Source organism: Podarcis gaigeae (assembly GCF_964106915.1).
Source record: "Podarcis gaigeae genome assembly, chromosome: Z".
Taxonomy (NCBI): domain Eukaryota; kingdom Metazoa; phylum Chordata; class Lepidosauria; order Squamata; family Lacertidae; genus Podarcis; species Podarcis gaigeae.
Window position 1 is genome coordinate 48,951,679 of NC_139691.1, and position 18,420 is coordinate 48,970,098.

Consider the following 18,420-nt stretch of genomic DNA (forward strand, 5'->3'; position numbering starts at 1 on the left):
CAACCATATGTTAGGAGTGCTCTGATGGTGTTTCCTGCTTGGCAGGGGGTTGGACTCGATGGCCCTTGTGGTCTCTTCCAACTCTTCTATGATTCTATGATTCTATGAAAATTACTTGTCTGGGTAGAGCTGCCTAAACAAAAAGTTTTGCTTATCTCACCTTCCTCGGAAGTCGCTCCATCCCCCGATAGAGTGGGTCCTCTCTGTCCATATGCCTTTCTGGAAGCTCCATCTATGGATTCATTTGTTATTCAGCCATGTTGGGCAAAACATTAATGAATGCTTCTTTTAAAAATAAAATAAATGTGTGTTTGTGTGTGTTTTCTCTTAGCAAATCCTTCAGCCCTGACAAGATTCCAAACCACGTGTTTGAAATTGATGAAGACTTTGAAAAAGATGAGGTGAGGAGAAAAGGGTCAGCCCTTTGTCTGGTAGCCGATGAAGTGCTCTGTGTAACTCAAAAGCTTTCCTAATCATATACCAAGGGAAGCTTGTTTGCTAAAAGTTCCAATTGTTACAGAACAACAATGACAACTTTTAGTATTCATGCGGTGTTTCCAAGTGCTCAAAGCCATTGTCCAGCAACAAAGAACATCATTTTAAGAAGAGCTTTGCAGCCAGTTCAGGCCGATTCAGCATCCTGCTTTCCAAGTTACCAACCAGATGCCTGTATACACTCCCAGAAGTAAATAAGCAAAGGAACCATCCTTTATACAGGGCCCAGGAGTGGATGCTTAGCTAATCAACCTACCAGTTCTTTCCTGGAAAACACCAGTTCTCTCCCTAGCCAGGCTCTGAACCTGGACATCTTTATTTTTATTATATTTACATCCCTGCTTTGCCTCCAAGTTGCTAAAGGTGGTGTACATGGCTCTCCTTCTCCCCCACTGTATCCTCACGTCAGCCCTGTGAGAGGCAGGTTAGGCAGGCAGTGATTGACTGGCCCCCAAGGTCACCCTAAGTGGGGAACTGAACCTGGGTCTCTGTCATCTTAAGTCCAGCATTCTCACTTCTGCACCACGCTGGCTGCAATTGGAAGTAGCCCCAGTTGGGGAAACAGCTGCATCTGTGGGTGTAGGAGGGACTGAGCCTGGTGGTTTATCTCCTGGTAAGGGTTTCCTATGTCCTTGCCTCCACAGCACAGAAGCAAATTGTATTGGGGAAACAATTGTTTGCTGAATTAACGTCTAGCTCCTGCCAGATTGCAGAGGTGGTGTGAAAGAGAGAGAGAATAAGAAGCAGCTTGCCACATCTGAGAATAGTTCTATTACCTTATTTTAGAAGCCGTAACAGGCATCCCGGATAGATTAATCTAAAGCTAATCTGGAATCTCCCCCTTTGCAGTGGGACACTTATTCCCAAGCAGTTCCTCCTGTTGCCGCTGCTCCTAATTCTAGCCCAATGGTTGCCATGAATTTGATTTGAACTGATTTTATAATGAATTGATTTTAGAATGCTGTATTATTTTATTGTTGTCAGCCGCTCTGAGCCCATCTCTGACTGGGGAGGGCAGGATATAAATAAAAATTTGTTATTATTTTTATTAGCCTTGATGCTGTCCCACGTCGGCTCATCTGAGACAGAGGTGTGCAAACAGGGCATTCCCCTCCCAGCCCCTTTTCATTTTCATTTTTAAATTAAAATTTTCCCAGAGAGCCTCCAAAATGCATACCTGTATTCCCATGCATACAACACAACTTGTGGCACTTTGCACCTGTAAAACACACCCTTATTAAGTGATCCACAAGTTAGTATAAACCTTTGGAACTGGCTTTTGGTTTCCTGGAGAATTTGTAAATGAAATTAAGCTCCGCCATTCTCCCACAAAAGTATATTTGCGCCTTGTTCCTCTTGCCAATCTTAATTGGTTTTAATTGGTGAGCCTTAATTGGTCAATTAATTTTTCTGTAAGGGGAATACGTCCTATTCCCATACATTCTGTTCTGGAATGTTGTTGTTGTTGTTGTTGTTGTTTAGTCGTTTAGTCGTGTCCGACTCTTCGTGACCCCATGGACCAGAGAACGCCAGGCACCTCTGTCCTCCACTGCCTTACGCAGTTTGGTCAAACTCATGCTGGTAACCTCGAAAACACTATCCAACCATCTCGTCCTCTGCCGTCCCCTTCTCCTTGTGCCCTCCATCTTTCCCAACATCAGGGTCTTCTCCAGGGAGTCTTCTCTTCTCATGAGGTGGCCAAAGTACTGTAGCCTCAGCTTCACAATCTGCCCTTCCAGTGAGCACTCAGGGTTGATTTCCTTCAGTATGGAGAGGTTTGATCTTCTTGCAGTCCATGGGACTCTCAAGAGTCTCCTCCAGCACCATAATTCAAAAGCATCAATTCTTCGGCGATCAGCCTTCTTTATGGTCCAGCTCTCACTTCCATACATCACTACTGGGAAAACCATAGCTTTAACTATACGAACCTTTGTTGGCAAGGTGATGTCTCTACTTCTCAAGATGCTGTCTAGGCCTGTCATTGCCCTTCTCCCAAGAAGCAGGCGTCTTTTAATTTCATGGCTGCTGTCACCATCTGCAGTGATCATTGAGCCCAAGAAAGTAAAATCTCTCACTACCTCCATTTCTTCCCCTTCTATTTGCCAGGAGATGATGGGACCAGTGGCCATGATCTTCGTTTTTTTGATGTTGAGCTTCAGACCATATTTTGCGCTCTCCTCTTTCACCCTCATTAAAAGGTTCTTTAATTCCTCCTCACTTTCTGCCATCAAGGTTGTGTCATCTGCATATCTGAGGTTGTTGATATTTCTTCCGGCAATCTTAATTCCGGCTAGGGATTCATCCAGCCCAGCCTTTCTCATGATGAATTCTGCATATAAGTTAAATAAGCAGGGAGACAAAATACAGCCTTGTCGTACTCCTTTCCCAATTTTGAACCAATCAGTTGTTCCATATCCAGTTCTAACTGTAGCTTCTTGTCCCACATAGAGATTTCTCAGGAGACAGATGAGGTGATCTGGCACTCCCATTTCTTTAAGAACTTGCCATAGTTTGCCGTGGTCGACACAGTCAAAGGCTTTTGCATAGTCAATGAAGCAGAAGTAGATGTCTTTCTGGAACTCTCTAGCTTTCTCCATAATCCAGCGCATGTTTGCAATTTGGTCTCTGGTTCCTCTGCCTCTTCTAAATCCAGCTTGCACTTCTGGGAGTTCTCGGTCCACATACTGCTTGAGCCTTCCTTGTAGAATTTTAAGCATAACCTTGCTAGCGTGTGATATGAGTGCAATTGTGCGGTAGTTGGAGCATTCTTTGGCACTGCCCTTCTTTGGGATTGGGATGTAGACTGATCTTCTCCAATCTTCTGGCCACTGCTGAGTTTTCCAAACTTGCTGGCATATTGCATGTAGCACCTTAACAGCATCATCTTTTAAAATTTTAAATAGTTCAGCTGGAATACCATCACTTCCACTGGCCTTGTTATTTGCAGTGCTTTCTAAGGCCCATTTGACTTCACTTTCCAGGATGTCTGGCTCAAGGTCAGCAACCACACTACCTGGGGTATACGAGACATCCATTTCTTTCTGGTATAATTCCTCTGTGTATTCTTGCCACCTCTTCTTGATGTCTTCTGCTTCTGTTAGGTCCTTTCCACTTTTGTCCTTTATTATGGAAATCTTTGTATGAAATGTTCCTTTCATATCTCCAATTTTCTTGAACAGATCTCTGGTTCTTCCCATTCTATTGCTTTCCTCTATTTCTTTGCATTGCTCGTTTAAGAAGGTCTTCTTGTCTCTCCTTGCTATTCTTTGGAAATCTGCATTCAATTTCCTGTATCTTTCACCATCTCCCTCGCATGTTACACTAAGAAAAATCCAATTAGGGTTTATCCAGCAAGTCCTGATTCCCATTTAAATGCAGACTCATCCCCCCCCCCACTTTTTACCATGGAGTTGTTGAAAGTATTATTATTATTATTATTATTATTATTATTATTATTATTATTATACCCTGCCCATCTGGCTGGGTTTTTCCCATCCACTCTGGACGGCTTCCAACAAAATACACTAAAACATCAGACATAAAGAACTTCCCGATGCAGGGCTGCCTTCAGGCATCTTCTAAAAGTCAGTTGTTTATTTCCTTGACATCTGACAGGAGGGTGTTCCACAGGGCAGGCGCCACCACCGAGAAGGCCCTCTGCCTGGTTCCCTGTAATTTTGCTTCTCACAGTGAGGGAACCACCAAAAGGCCCTCGGAGTAGGACCTCAGTTTGGCTCCTTTTCCTTGTGTAACTGTAAATTCAGAAGGCATTCAGAGAGCTGCTTCCTTTGTAGGCTTTTGATTCCACATCCCTCCTTTCACATGTGTGACCAAATGCTGATTTGTACACTTTGAAACTCCCTTGGTGGAGGCAGAACAAGGTCATACAAGGGACACGCACACACACACACACACACACACACACACACAGACACACAGAAATGAACCACCGGGTGGGTGTTTGTGTGGAGACATGCACCTCAAAGGTATCTGAGGTGGCTAGATTTTAAACACTAGTTCCTAATACAAGAGCAACCTCTATTATTATTTTTACCACCATCAGTGTTTATTCAATTTCTTACCTGCCCTTCACCAGCAGGTCACAGGGCAGACGACAGCAATTTAAAATTCAGAATTGAAAGCAGTTAAAACATTTTACATTTGCCATAATAGGGTGGGTCCTGAAAAAAAAAACCTCCCAGGTGTTGCAGACCAGGGTAAAGAAGCAAGTCTTCAGCATTTGCTGGGAGCTTTATAGTGAAGGAACCAGGTGCACCCCTGTGAGAAGGGAATCCCACAACATAGGGGCTGCCGCAGAGAATATGGGGTATGCCACACCCACACGCCCAAACTTCTCAGGGAGATGGAACTACTAAGAGGCAGTTCTTTCCCGTTGCACCTCCTGCATTGCTTGCCAGACCCTTTTCTCATGGTCCAAAACATCTGGAGGGCACCAGCTCAAGGAAGGCAAGGGTGGAAAAGCATTGCCTGGTCTGATTTAGTGCAGCTCCTTCTTTGAATTGCAGTAACTCTTTTGTTTTTGCTCTTCCAGGATTCCTCATCCCTATGCTCGCAAAAGGGTGGCGTGATAAAACAAGGCTGGTTGTACAAGGCCAATGTCAACAGCACTATTACGGTCACCATGAAGGTGAGAGGTGTTGTATGTGCTTGCACCTTGCACAAGAGTCTGATTTTCATTTTCCTGGGGAAACAGGTTCAAAGGACCCAGGCCTGTAAGTCTGGGGGTTCTATCAGTGGTTTAGTGGCACGGAGTCAAGGGGTGTGTGGGTGTGAAAGACTTGCTACTGTTTCTGCAGCAGATACCCCTTCCACAGCACCCAGCACCCTAGAGCTGCCCAACCAACAGGAAAGCGGAGCTTTTAAACCCCCAAGGGAAAGGTCTTCTTGCCCTTTGGAGCCAGTCAAGAATGAGAGGAAGTGAATCAAGCCTCTGAGGACTGGCTCCTAGGGTCACTCTGGAAAAGGGGCATGGGAAGAACACTGGTGGGGGAGTTTTTCACTTATTTGTTTGCAATATTTATATCTCACTCTTCATTGAACGAAGTAATAAAAGCAGAAAGAGGAACGCGCGCGCTCACACACACACACATTATGAAATTGTATAAACAGGAGGACCAATAAACAGCAATTCCGTCAGCAGGTATACAAGCATAATTATGAAACAAAAAACAGTATTTCCAATTTAATGAAATACCTGGATAAAAACAATCAAAACATTCAAGGAAATTGAACAACCAATGATTTTATCAGCAGTTCACCACCCTCTACTTGACTTATGGCAGCCCAGCCCCTCCCTCCCTCTCTCTCTCTCACACACACAAAGAGGGCCCCACTTTGTGCCAACAGATGCTCACTCTGTGACTCTTGAGTAACTTAACACCTTTCAGCCCCACACTCCCCAGACCATCCATGTGCTCACCTTGAGTGGTATTAATTGTTGTCGTCAAGCACCTGCAGCAAAAATCCCCCCCATGCCTTATCCACAGTAGCATCAGGACGAAACACACAATGGAGAAAAAGGGGTGGCAATAGAGCACAGCAGACTCTCCTTTTCCCACTTCTGAGGAAACTCGTAGGCACCAAGATCAGTGGGGTTGCCAGGCAGTGGGGAACATGTGGGATTTGCTGGCCTCCCCCATCTCTCATCCACTGCTCTGCATGTAATGAACAGCATCCTGGAAACCGTATTTCCATAGGTATGCGTCAGAGGTTACCAGCATGACATCCTTGAGGTTTTCTTCTGGTGCCCATGAACCCCTGAAACCCTCTACCATCCACCACCCCTTTGATCAGGAGGTGATGAGGGACAGTACTTTCCCTCCCCCCAAAATAGGTGCCAGAACTCACCATGAAGTTGTTACATTAAGTCACCAGGCTAATCGGGGCAGCCCTGAACAGATGCTGCTTTGACAACACCCACATTTACTGCCCGCAGAGATGTTAAAACCTACATCAGGCTGCTTCCCCACCTTGTTTGGGGGTCACCCCTAGTCCTGGTGCAGGTCAGGTAAATGCACCCCCATCTCCCTTGTTCTCTTAGATCCTGGTGGATGGCCAGGGCAGCTCAGAAAGGCCCTTGCTCAAATATGCCTGTGCAACGGAAGGCCTGGTTAGAAAGCTTAAAGCCCGCCACTGCTAAACAGGAGATGGATTGGAGAAAGGGGAATACGAATTGGCCCCATTCCCGTAGCTTGACCAACTATGGCTAGGAGCAAGGCAGAGTCGTAGATCTGGCCAGCTTCTGTTTTGACTTGGAATGTTCATTTGGGCTTCTCAGAAGTACACAAAGGCAAGACGCAGGTACGGGGAGCATTTGCCTGTAATGGCACCAACCTGAGGGGTGCTGAAACTGTGCTTTGGTGATCCCCAGCTGAAAAACAGCACGGGTGCTTGTGATGGGGGAATACCTTTTTCTCCCTATAGCTGAAGGAGAAAGTTGGAAGGGTGAAGCTCTTTCCTGCTTCCTCTTTCAGCTCTATGTGTTTTTTGAGGCACAGATTGATTCTCCTGTCTCTGACCAAATTGCTTGAAAAAGTGTGCTCATGCTCTTTCTGTATCTCAGTGGAGCAGGGGACTTGGTCTGGCAGGGGCAGAGCGGTGTGTTGCACCCACAGTACGAGCTCAAGAACCGAACTGTGCACACAGGCATGGAAGGCAGGAGATCTGTGACTAACATTGGACTCGGCTCTTGAATCTTTGGACTGCAGGCACAATGGTCCTGTCAAGTGGCAGGTGTTCCATTCAACCTCCCTAGCTAGTAGCGCACATTTTGCTGCAGAGCTGCTGAGGTTGCTAATTTAAAAAATAAAATAAAACCAATGTAGTCACTTCCAGCCATCAGCAAATGAAGCTGCAGGTTTCGCTAGCAAGCAATTGCCTACTAGGAGAACTGCACAACCTCTTTCAGTTTTAGCACTCCTCTCCAAGTCCTGAGCCATCCAGCACAGTATTTTTCCATTTAGGAAGTGGATGGCGCTCATCCCCTCCCCTACAAGACCTTGCATCTCTTGTAAAGAGATACCCGCCTGATCCTGAAGGGGGTGTCTTGCTTCCACGGGTGGCATGAACTCCAGTGGCCCCACGCCAGTGGTGGGTGGGAACAGAATCAAAAGCGGAATGCATAATACATATATTTTACTTCTGTACATTATGCTAGTTTCTACACACTGAACAAGCCTCTGCCCTCCATCCAAGCAAGTGGAAGGAATTGTGAGAGTTCAAGGCTGGATGGGTTTGAAGGGCTGCATTAGACTGCCCCGCCCCCCCCCCCAGCTCTAAGGTGTGTCCCATCCAACTATAGAGAGACATGGCACCCAAACTCTCTTTCTGGTGCTGAGGCCTGTGATGCCACAGGAAAGTTGCAGATAGTCAGTGCTCGAGAACAAATTTCAGCATGCAGACTGCAGGCCAGTGCAAAGCTGTTGCCCAGTTGCAGGAAATGCAAGAGCTGGTTTAAGTGTCAGGACTGCACCTGCCATCCAAAGCTAAGCAGCAGATCAAAGCTCTCAAGTCTGTGTTGTTCATTAAAACAAGGGATGCTGGTAGGGAAACAACAGCTCAGCTTTACAGAATCTGTTGTGAGTGCTAAAGAAATTGATCTTGCACTGTGCCAGTGAAGCAGAAATATAATTTCTTGGTTCTTCTCTCCCCCCCCCCTCTTTTGCAACGGTGAGCAGGTGTTCAAGAGAAGGTACTTCTACCTGACACAGCTTTCTGATGGCTCCTACATCCTAAACTCCTACAAAGATGAAAAGGTCTCCAAGGAATCCAAAGGCTGCATCTTTCTGGATTCATGCATTGATGCCGTGCAGGTAAACGCTTGCAAAGCATGGGGAAGTGTTCCAACCTGTGAATCCTCCCCACACACAGTTTTGAGTGGTACAGGCCAAATAAAGGTTGACCACCTCTGTGCAAACCACAGTCCAGAAAAGAGGAGCCTGTTGCCCTCCAGCCGCCAGTCAGCATGGCCAGTGGTCAGGACTAGGGATGGAAGGATCTGTCAGTGGCTGTTCTCTCCATTTCTCATTTTTTTCAATCTTAAATTGCCCAGGTTTCTGTAGCAATTTGCATTTAAAAAGAAGCACCTCATGAATGTTTTTCAGCATTTCTCCAGATCAACACATTTTTGTCAGCAGTTTTGATTAATGTACCCATTTATGCAAGCGGTTTCTACAATGTATTTTTGTATGCTATTTTCACTGCTATATTCATTTTTTATGCACATCTTCCCCACCAATATATGGGCATTTTTGTAAATGTTGTTTGGTTCGAGAACTGCAAGATTCAGATAAGTGTGAGCTGCAAAGGTAGGCTGTACTTCTGTTCCCATACAGTTCCTGAAAGTGCAGTTTTGATAAATTCGACTTCAAATGCAAACTGAATCGAACTTCTACCCGCTTCCGTAGTCAAGACTGACAGGAGCTGTAACCCGACTCCCAATCTGGGCTCTGGAAGGTGCTTCTAATTAAACAGCCACCTACCTATAGACAGTCTCTATCGCTCCCATAGACAGCAAAAGGAGTTCAGCACCTCCTACTGACTTAAAAGCACACTAAGTTCTGCCCATCTTCCGGCAGTGCCCCAAAATGCGGCGCCACGCGTTTGAGCTCAAGATGCTGGACAAGTACAGCCACTACTTGGCAGCTGAAAGCGAGCCGGAGATGGAGGAGTGGCTGGTCACCTTGAGGAAGATCATCCAAGTCAACGCGGAGAGCCTGGTGCAAGAGAAGAAGGAGGCTGTGGAATCCATTCCAGGTTTGTTGGTGATAGAGATGGCACCTACGCGCAGTGGGGTGGGGGAGAGCCTCGGACCTGGTGGGCAAATGTGGCCCTTGGGGCCTCCCTGCCTGACGCTTGTGACCACCCAGAGGTTGCACCCTTCACTGGCCCTGTAGCTCCATCTGTAGAGCATGAGACTCGTAACCTCAGGGTCATGAGTTTGAACCCCACGTCCAGCAAAATATTCCTGCATTTGCAAGGATTGGACTAGATGGCTGTCATGGTCCCTTCCAATTCTATGATTCTTTCCTGTTTGGCTGGGTGCAGGACAGAGGGGTGTGTAGAATCATAGAACTGTAGAGTTGCGAGGAACCCCAAGGGCCATCTAGTTTTGCAAAGCAGGAAACTAGCTGTAATGGTTATATGGGGTTGCTCGGACGTAAGTTGCCGCCACTCCTGGCAACGTTGCCTGGTTAAACCTTTTCCTGGCTGGACAGCTCTTCACTTCGTGGCAGTTTCAGTCGCTAGCAGAATCCGTCAGTGGGCGCTTCTTGAACTTCTTCCAGCAAAGAAGTTCTTTGACGCCAAGTCTACGCCTACTTTCCCTGCGTGGAAGTCTTCTGCGCAGGGTGGGTGTGGGCAGTGGAGGACCTGTGCTCTCCCCGCTGGTCTCCGGCGAAGAGTCCTGGAGCCCCCTCTCCGATTCCCCGATCCGCCCCCCTTTATCCCTGGTGTTACGCTGATTTCCTTCCCCAGCCGATGAGTTCCCTCTCTCCCTGCTTGGCCCTTCTCCGGCATCGCTTGGGAGCCTTGCCTCCACTTCTGGCTCCAATGTCAGTTCCCTGACACTAGCCTACTGTGCAAATGTAAAAATTACATTTGTTGCCTCGCCCACCTTTGCTTCTGGCCATGGCCACCACCAGCTAGTTGCCCCCTGGAAAGTTAGTTACTCTTCTTATTCTGAAGAAACCTCTTCCTCCCTTCTTTGAGGTATTTTCCCAGAGTTGTTGTTTTTTTTAATGGGATTCTGATACATAGCTGATTTCCCTATAGTTTGCAAAAGCTGTGACTTTAGTCTGTGCCAGGCTCCCAGCTGTTTCCTCGGCCGAGTGCCATTTGGCCTTTAAGTCAATGGTTATTGGGAGGTATTTTACTTTCTGAAGATAGATGGAGGCATGCTTTAGGAAGAGGAAGCTTTGCTTTCACTTTCGTCTCTTGGAGAGAGCCCACTGCCTTCTCTCTACCCACCCATCCCTTCCGCAGCAGCTATCCTTATCAACAAATCTTGGGGGAGAACATCTGCCCTACGTGCAGCTTGGGGGAGAACATCTGCCCTACGTGCAGAAGGTCTAAAGTTAAATTCCCAGCATCTCCAGGCATGGTTGGGGGAGGCTTCCTGTCAGAAACCCTGAAGAGCTTCTGCCAGTCAGTGCAGACTGAGCTAGGTAGACCCAGTGGTCTGGTTGAGTATAAGGCAGTTTTCCATGTCTGCCTTGCTCCTTCCCCACAATAAATCCAAGTGCCCTATATACATTAAGGCAATCAACTCTTCATTCATGCCTGCGCTGAGGAAGTAGAGGACTCCCATTTTAAAATGGTGACTGTTTCATTGTAAGCAGCTTCATGATGGCACAGGTACAAGCCCATAAGGGCTGTGTGCAATCACCTTTTGCTGCAAATGAGCAAAACAAGTCCCCTGCCATCCCTCATTTCAGCCCAGGAGACAAGTCAACTGCCTGTGATGAGAATGTGCTGAGAACATCTCAAGAGCACAGGATATAATATTTTGATGTATGACTGTGCTCACCCAGTGTTGAACGATTTGTTGTATCCTGGCAAGGCAGGGGTTTCCATAGCTTCTAATTAGAGAAAATATGCTTAATATGGCTCTGCTTCCTTCTGCGAGACTAGATGTGCCTCTGAGCTACTTCTGCAGCCCATGTCATCGGGGCCATCTCTCCCATTTCCCCTTTGTCAAGTGTTCCTCTGCTTGCCAAACCAGCTTCCATCAATTGTGTCAATTACCAAGGTATAATACAAGCAATCAAGATAGGTATGCCATGTAATTATAGACTCGGCCAAAGAGCCTTGGATCTAAAGACACACACACACACACACACACACACACACACACACAAAAGGCCCTTAGAAGTCTGCCCTTGTAAAACAAAATTTTAAAGCTCCTTGTATTGTGCAAAGATTGTAAAATGCATGCCCTCCCCTCTTCCTGCCTGCTTCTGCATTGCACAACCAGCTGTGCACTCTTTTCTGCACTCAAAACAACTCCTTGAGCAGAGATGTGCACCGCTGACAGATGAGTGGAGGTGGTGTCTCCATAACCTGAGCATTTTGTGTACAAGAGGAATTTCCTGGAACATGACCTCTTTTCTTGGATCAGAATCCCCTGGCTGGGTTCCAATCACCCCCGTCCAATTTCCCAGCATTGTAATTGTGGCGGAGCCCCCATGGGAATGGCTGCACATGAGTGGGCTGGCCGGGCGCCTTTGCTGTCACTTGCAACATCTGCTTTTCGTGACTTTACAGATGATGAGTTGAGCAGCCAAGGAAAGTCAGAGAACATCCTGGAGAGCTTGGAGAGGAGCATGCACCCAGAGCTGATGAAGGTAGTCTTGGCGTCTGCATTATCTGCAAGTCACGGGGAAAGGGAGGAAGCAGGGGCAGGCAAGCATATGAAAATACACTACACACACACACACACACACACACACACACACATATAATTTATTTATACCCCGCCCCCCCCAGCCAAGACTGGGCTCAAGGCAGCTAACACCAGGTATAAAAACAATGGATTAAAATACAACTTAAAAACAAGATTAAAATACAACATTAAAATGCAGCCTCGTTTCAGTAGAAGCGCAAATAAAAAACTTTTTTGGGGATGAAAACGTCATGTCCTCATCAAGGCCAACTATCCAGACTGGTCCTACATGGGCCAGAAAAAAGCCAGGGACCCCAAATAAGAGTTCCATCACAGAAGGAGAAAGGAAATAGGAAAGAGGGGAAGGGGATCAAATTGATTCCAAGACAAAGGCCAGGTGGAACAACTCTGTTTTACAGGCCCTGCGGAAAGAAATCAGATCCCGCAGGGCCCTGGTCTCATGAGGCAGAGCGTTCCACCAGGCTGGAGCCAGAGTTGAAAAGGCCCTGGCTCTGGTTGAGGCTAATCTAACTTCCTTAGGGCCTGGGACCTCTAGGGTGTTGCTATTTATGGACCTTGAGGCTCTCCGTGGGGCATACCGGGAGAGGCGGTCCTGTAGGTACGAGGGTCCTAGGCTGTGAAGGGCTTTAAAGGTCAAAAGCAGCACCGTAAATCTGACCCTGTACTCCACCAGGAGCCAGTGCAGCTGGAAAAGCACTGGGTGAATATGCTCCCATGGCAGAGACCCCGTGAGGAGCCTCGCTGCAGCATTCTGTACCCGCTGGAGTTTCTGGGACAGCTTCAAGGGCAGCCCCACGTAGAGCGAATTACAGTAGTCAAGCCTGGAGGTGACCATTGCATGGATCACTGTGGCCAGGTCGGGGCGGGAAAGGTAAACAAGGGTAGCAAAATGCCTCAACAGCCAGCAAACAAATCATTCATAAAAAGTATTGTGGAATTACGGTAAATACAATATGTTACTCTGAATTTCTCAGACCCAGGCAACTCCAATCACCTGCATGTTTTTCCCATCCAGAAAATGAGAAGCAACTCTGTTCACCAAAAGCCAGCTCTGGATGGTGACCCTTTCTCTCCTGATGGAGACCCTGTCCTTCCTCTGACCTTTCTGCTGATGCATGTCTTTTCTGTTTCAGTATGGAAGGGAAACTGAGCAGCTGAACAAGCTCAGCCGGCATGATGGGAGACAGAACCTCTTCTCCTTTGATCCAGAAGTTCAGGTAACCCCTTCAGCAGCTGTGACAGCACCTTGCAGGAGGCCCTGAGGTGTTTCGCTCAGTGGAAAACTGCACCTCCTGTCTGTCGTGTGTCTTGAAAAGCCTTTGGTTCTTCTCCAGTGGGAGGAATTAAAATGTACTCCCAGGGATAGCTACCTTCCACCCGGCTCTCACATTCACAGAATTGCTGCCTTCATTTGTTTTAATTAAATCAATTTACAGTGCAATCCATTGCATATTTACTTTGAAGGAAGTCATGCTGCTTCCTGAGGAACTTACTCCCTAGTGAGTTTGTACGTAATAGTCGTGATTAGGGATACTGGAGAAATTCACTCCTCATTTTGAGACAGACATGGGTAACTTCTCAAAATGCAGCCATCTTTCAGGAATCGACCTTCTCCTAAATGGTTTGAGAAAGTTGTGAGCAAAATGCAAATACGATATTCTTCTTTCCTTAGAGGTTAGATTTCTCTGGAATTGAACCGGATGTGAAACCTTTCGAGGAGAAATGCAGCCGCCGTTTCCTGGTGACTTGCCACGCCCTGACCTTCAACCTTCTTGCCCACCTGAGCGACCAATCCGAGGGCCCGCCCACAAACGTACGCATAGGCTGTCATCCTCCAGGGATCAAGTGCTTTTATACATTGTCGGAGAACCTCCAGAAATTATCTGCTGAAGTCTTTCATGTAGTCAGCTATATTAATTTCAACCAGGGGTTGTTAAACTGTGGCCCTTACACATCTCCATCTCCCTCCAGACCCAGGCAGCATGGCCAACAGTCAGGAATGATGGGTGTTGTAGTCCAACAGCATGAGGAGGGCACCCGCAGGTCACTCAATTAAGACAGGTAGTCCCTGCTCTTCAATGTTGGAGCTCACAGAATAGGCTGCGAAAATAGCTAGAATGTGTGTAACAATAGAAACAACCTACTAAACAATTCACGAGACAGCTAAAACCAGCAATCAAATTAATTTTGTTAAGCTGGTGTGAAAATAATCAGCATTCGCCAAAAATATACGATTGGGCACCAAGCAAGAAGCATTTCAAAGCCAGAAGGTCCCGATTGTGGGCTTCTCATAATGAGCATCTGGTTGGCCCCTGAGAAAAAAGGACGCTGGATGAATAATGGGTCCTTGGCCTGATCCAGCAGCCAGGCTCTTCTTGTGGTCATATGAGAGGGGTCTTTTTCTACTTTTTAAAAACAGGCAGGGAGGGATGTGGGGAGACAATGTCTTCCTTGCCACCACTAATGCTATCCATTATCCCCACCTGCCATATTTGTCCAATTCCCCCTTTTCAGCGAATTGGTATTTATTGGTGATGGGGAGGGGTGGTACCTCTGCTGGGGGCCGCATCCTTTTCCTTCTGGGGTAGCTTGGCTATCTTTGGTCCCCACCCTGCATGTGACAATGGTCACAACCGGGGAACAACTTCAACTAGCTGGCTAAATCAGGTGAGGGGAGTCTATTGGTCTCCAACCCTCAATGAGTTAGGGACTTCCTTGCATGCGAAGGCAGGCTCTGGCAGATTGAATGGACAAGTGGGTCCAACAGTCAAGAAGGTGGTTTGTGCATGTGCTGTAGAGGGAAGTGAGAGGCAGATGGGGCTTGTCCATCTGGGAAGGGAGCCCATCTAGGAGACGGGAAACTCTGGTCCAACATAAATGTCTGCTGCCTTGTGGGATATCTTTGGGAAAAGAAAAGGCTAAGGAGAGAACCCTACACAAATCCAGAGTGGCGTCCCAGCAACGGTTGGGTAGTACCTGGTACTCCAGAGCCAAAGGTATTGCTCTTCTTCCTTTTGGACCACATCAGCGAGACCGTGAGGGGGGTCTTGTCGTCTGGGCAACCCAGGACCTCTATACACACTGCCCAGGCTTGCACCCTAGGGAGGTCACTTTGGTGCTGCTCACACAGTGGTTTGACTTCAGCCCCAGAGGTGCACTCCATTGTCTCTCAACACAGACAGATGCCAACAAAAATTATTGTGATGCTGTAGGGGAGTTTCAGTGATAGTTTAGCACCACCTTGTGATCAAAGGCAAGAATTGGGGGAGCTCTTCACTTGAGGGAAGCGAAGAGCTCCCCCGATTCAGCTTTCTTCTCTCCCTTCGTCAAAGTGCTTGTTTGTCCTCAAGTTCCTTTCTCACTTTCATAGGAATCTATGGCCACCAACTTGGATGGCTTTAAAAGAGGGCTGGACAAATTCACAGAGGCTAAGGCTGTGAATGGTTTCTTACGCGGAGGACTCTGCTCTGCTTTTGGGGTCTTCTGAATCCTGAAAATTGCAGGAGAGGGGAGTGGATGCTCTGGCACTTAGTTTCTGCTTGCTGGTTTCCTACAGGCATCCTATGTCGCCACAGTGGGAGCAGGATGTTGGACGAGATGAGCCTTTTCCCCTTCTTATGCTCTTTCTTCCATTGCTAACCCCCAACCTCCAAAGGCACCCAGTCCCTCAATTTAATCAACAACTTTGTATAGGAGATGGCAGTTCTTTAGAAGTTGTAGATGCATAAATAACATAAATAAACGTAAATAAATGTGGCTGTTTCTTTTCCAATATCCAGGTGGAGCCATTCTTTCTCAGCCTTGCCCTGTTTGATTTGAAAAGCTGTTGCAAGATTTCAGCTGATTTCCATGTGGACCTGAACCCCTTGCCTGTACGGGAGATGCTGCCCATTGCTTCTGCCCAGGACTCCAAGAACAACAGTGCTAGCAGCCACTTTCTTCATGGAATACCTGAATCCTGCTTGCACTATGTAAAGCAAGTAAGGAACTCACTGTTTTATGCATGTCAGAGGATGGATAAAAACAATCTGGCTATGAACAAATGCACATTGGAGCTTCAGGGTGGTGATGCTGAACTTTTTAGGGCTGGGCTGGTTTCAGCAAGGGGGGTGGGCACCTCCCGACACCAGATTGGCCTCCAGGAAGGTGGATGTGTGTTCATTCCTGGCTACTTTATGGAAGAAAAGTTTGGTGTAATGCACAACCTGAATTGTTGTTGTTGTTAATATGCTGTCTGTCTGACTGGGCTGCCCCAGCCACTCTGGGCGGCTTCCAACAAATTAAATCATAGTAAAAACTTCCCTAAAGAGGGCTGTCTGCCTTCAGATGTCTTCTAAAAGTCAGATAGTTGATTATTTCCTTGACGTTTGACCAGAGGGCCTTGCATATTGCAGGCATCACCACTGAGAACTGAATACCACCATTGGCCACAATTCCCTGGTCAATTAGAGAAGTGTTGCTGTGTCTTTTCAGGCAATCATATAACCAGCCTCCTTTTTTCTGGTGGGCTTAATCACTCCAGTCTAATCATCCCACTTCCTTTCTCCTTCCTCTTTGGGCACTGGGCTGCACCTCCCTGAAATATCTCACTCTACCGCCCAGCATATGTAGCTGTGCTCTGTTGAGTTGCCAGGTGGCTCTTCCCCAACGGAGGAGATCTGCGCAGCCTGTTTTGTGCCTTTGTCCACAGAACTGTGTTGCTTCTAGGACCTCACACTCTGCTCCTTTTTTGTGTGTCAAGGGGATCTTCTCTGTGACAAACCCGCACCCAGAGATTTTCCTTGTTGCTCGGGTGGAGAAGGTGCTCCAAGGAAGCATCACACACTCTGTGGACCCCTACATCAAGACCTCCGATCCCACAAAGGTACGTTGAGCCACAACTAGGTGAAATCGTAATGCTGTAGGACTCAAAAGAGCTTCCATCTTTTATTACTTTGGGGTTTTCAAGACTTTGTTTTTGTTTTGACTTCTGCCTTGTTCCTTGCCTTACAGACTGCTCAGAAGGTCCACAAGGTGGCAAAACTGGTGTGCAGCCGCCTTGGCCAATACAGGATGCCCTTTGCTTGGGCTGCCAGGTCAGTCTGTGTGTTTGCTTGACTTTGCTGCCTCTGGTTTCTGCATTTTAGGGTTGGGAAACCCCAGGCCTGCAGAACAAATGCAGCCCTTGAGCCCTTCCTGTCTGGCTGTCCAAACACTCTCCCTAGTCTCACTTCACATCCTTCTCGCTGGCTGGAATATCTCACTGGACTCTGATAATGCACCCTGCTTGCCTGGATAAGAATAAAGAGGGGTGCTTGAGTGAATGTAGAAACTAGAGAAGGGTAAAATGCATATCCATTGCTCTGACCACTTTAAACTCTAGCCCTGCCAAACCCGGACAGTTTCTCCAAGGGGAATGTGGGCTATGAAAGGTTGCATGCCCCAGTGCATATCCTAGCAAGTGGAAAGGGAAGGGTTCAAGCAATGTTGTTGTGCCACAGAGAGGGTTTGCTGCAGAGGATTTGAAGGACTTGGTCAGGGTTGGCTGAAACTGCAGCTGGGATTGCACCCATACTTCAGATTGGGGTGGGGAACCTCTGGCCTGCAAGCAGGCCTGCAACTTGGTTCAGGAGGCCTTTTCCCTGGAACCACACTCCCCTGCCCACCAGCTGACAGGATGCACAATGTCATTGGATGGGTGGGGTTGGTTATTGCATTGGCAGTACATGCATCTCTTTCCTTCAGGGAACAGGGGCACACCTAGCTGAAGCAGCAGAATCCTTTTGTTCAGGAAGGGGTTTGCATCAGAATCCCCTGCTGGAATGAAGGGGTGCGAGAAAGCGTTGTTTCAGTAGCATCTTGCCATGTGCTTTGAAGCCCTGACTTCAGACCTTCTTCGAAGCACCTTGTGCCTGATGTTATTGTGACACCGAGTTATTGACAGGCAGGCGGCTCCACCCACCTGTCAAATTTGGCCCATGAGGCCAATCCTGACAAGAATCTGGCTCATGGAGCCAAAATGGTTCTCCACCTCTTCCTCAAACTGTGTTGCACCAGATGTTTGGTTCTGGGAGCATCTTTTCTCCCTACCCAAGAATTCTCCTGATAACGTTCTTTCTCCCAGAAGTCTGCTTCCTCAGGCAGCACCCAGTATTACCTGCTGGGTCTAGAATAAGGCCAAAGGAAGATCTTTCCATATCCTCATTTGTTCAGTGTTTTAAAGGAGTCTTCTAGAAGACTCCCAAGCAGAATGCTGCCTGCTCAAGTCCCAGTCAGTTGGACTTCCTCCTGAAAGGCTCTTCCTGGTGCTTCCTTGACACTTCTTCTTCTTCTTCTTCTTCTTCTTCTTCTTCTTCTTCTTCTTCTTCTTCTTCTTCTTCTTCTTCTTCACGGCCACACGCCCAGCTTCATCTGTGCCACAGTTCTCACAGCAGCTGTTTGTAAAAGATGCTGAATATTGAATGCCTGCAAGTCTTATAATTTAATTGCAATTTGATCTTTTGGCCTGAAAAAAGAAAAGAATT

At 47.3% G+C, this 18,420-nt stretch overlaps 2 protein-coding genes across 5 annotated transcripts in view; one reads left to right on the plus strand and one right to left on the minus strand.

Moving 5' to 3' along the window:
* Positions 1 to 18,420, minus strand: part of KLHL13 (kelch like family member 13) — a 570,056-nt gene that overhangs the window by 196,020 nt on the left and 355,616 nt on the right. The window lies entirely within an intron of this gene.
* DOCK11 (dedicator of cytokinesis 11) overlaps positions 1 to 18,420 on the plus strand; it is a 176,124-nt gene that overhangs the window by 30,229 nt on the left and 127,475 nt on the right. For all 4 annotated transcript variants that reach the window (XM_083722672.1, XM_083722673.1, XM_083722674.1 and 1 more), the window contains exons 5-14: positions 332 to 401; positions 5,048 to 5,143; positions 8,193 to 8,327; positions 9,093 to 9,270; positions 11,779 to 11,858; positions 13,051 to 13,134; positions 13,590 to 13,730; positions 15,697 to 15,897; positions 16,659 to 16,781; positions 16,910 to 16,992. In XM_083722672.1, coding sequence (XP_083578798.1) covers positions 332 to 401; positions 5,048 to 5,143; positions 8,193 to 8,327; positions 9,093 to 9,270; positions 11,779 to 11,858; positions 13,051 to 13,134; positions 13,590 to 13,730; positions 15,697 to 15,897; positions 16,659 to 16,781; positions 16,910 to 16,992 — 1,191 coding nt within the window. The remainder of the gene's footprint in view (positions 1 to 331; positions 402 to 5,047; positions 5,144 to 8,192; positions 8,328 to 9,092; positions 9,271 to 11,778; positions 11,859 to 13,050; positions 13,135 to 13,589; positions 13,731 to 15,696; positions 15,898 to 16,658; positions 16,782 to 16,909; positions 16,993 to 18,420) is intronic.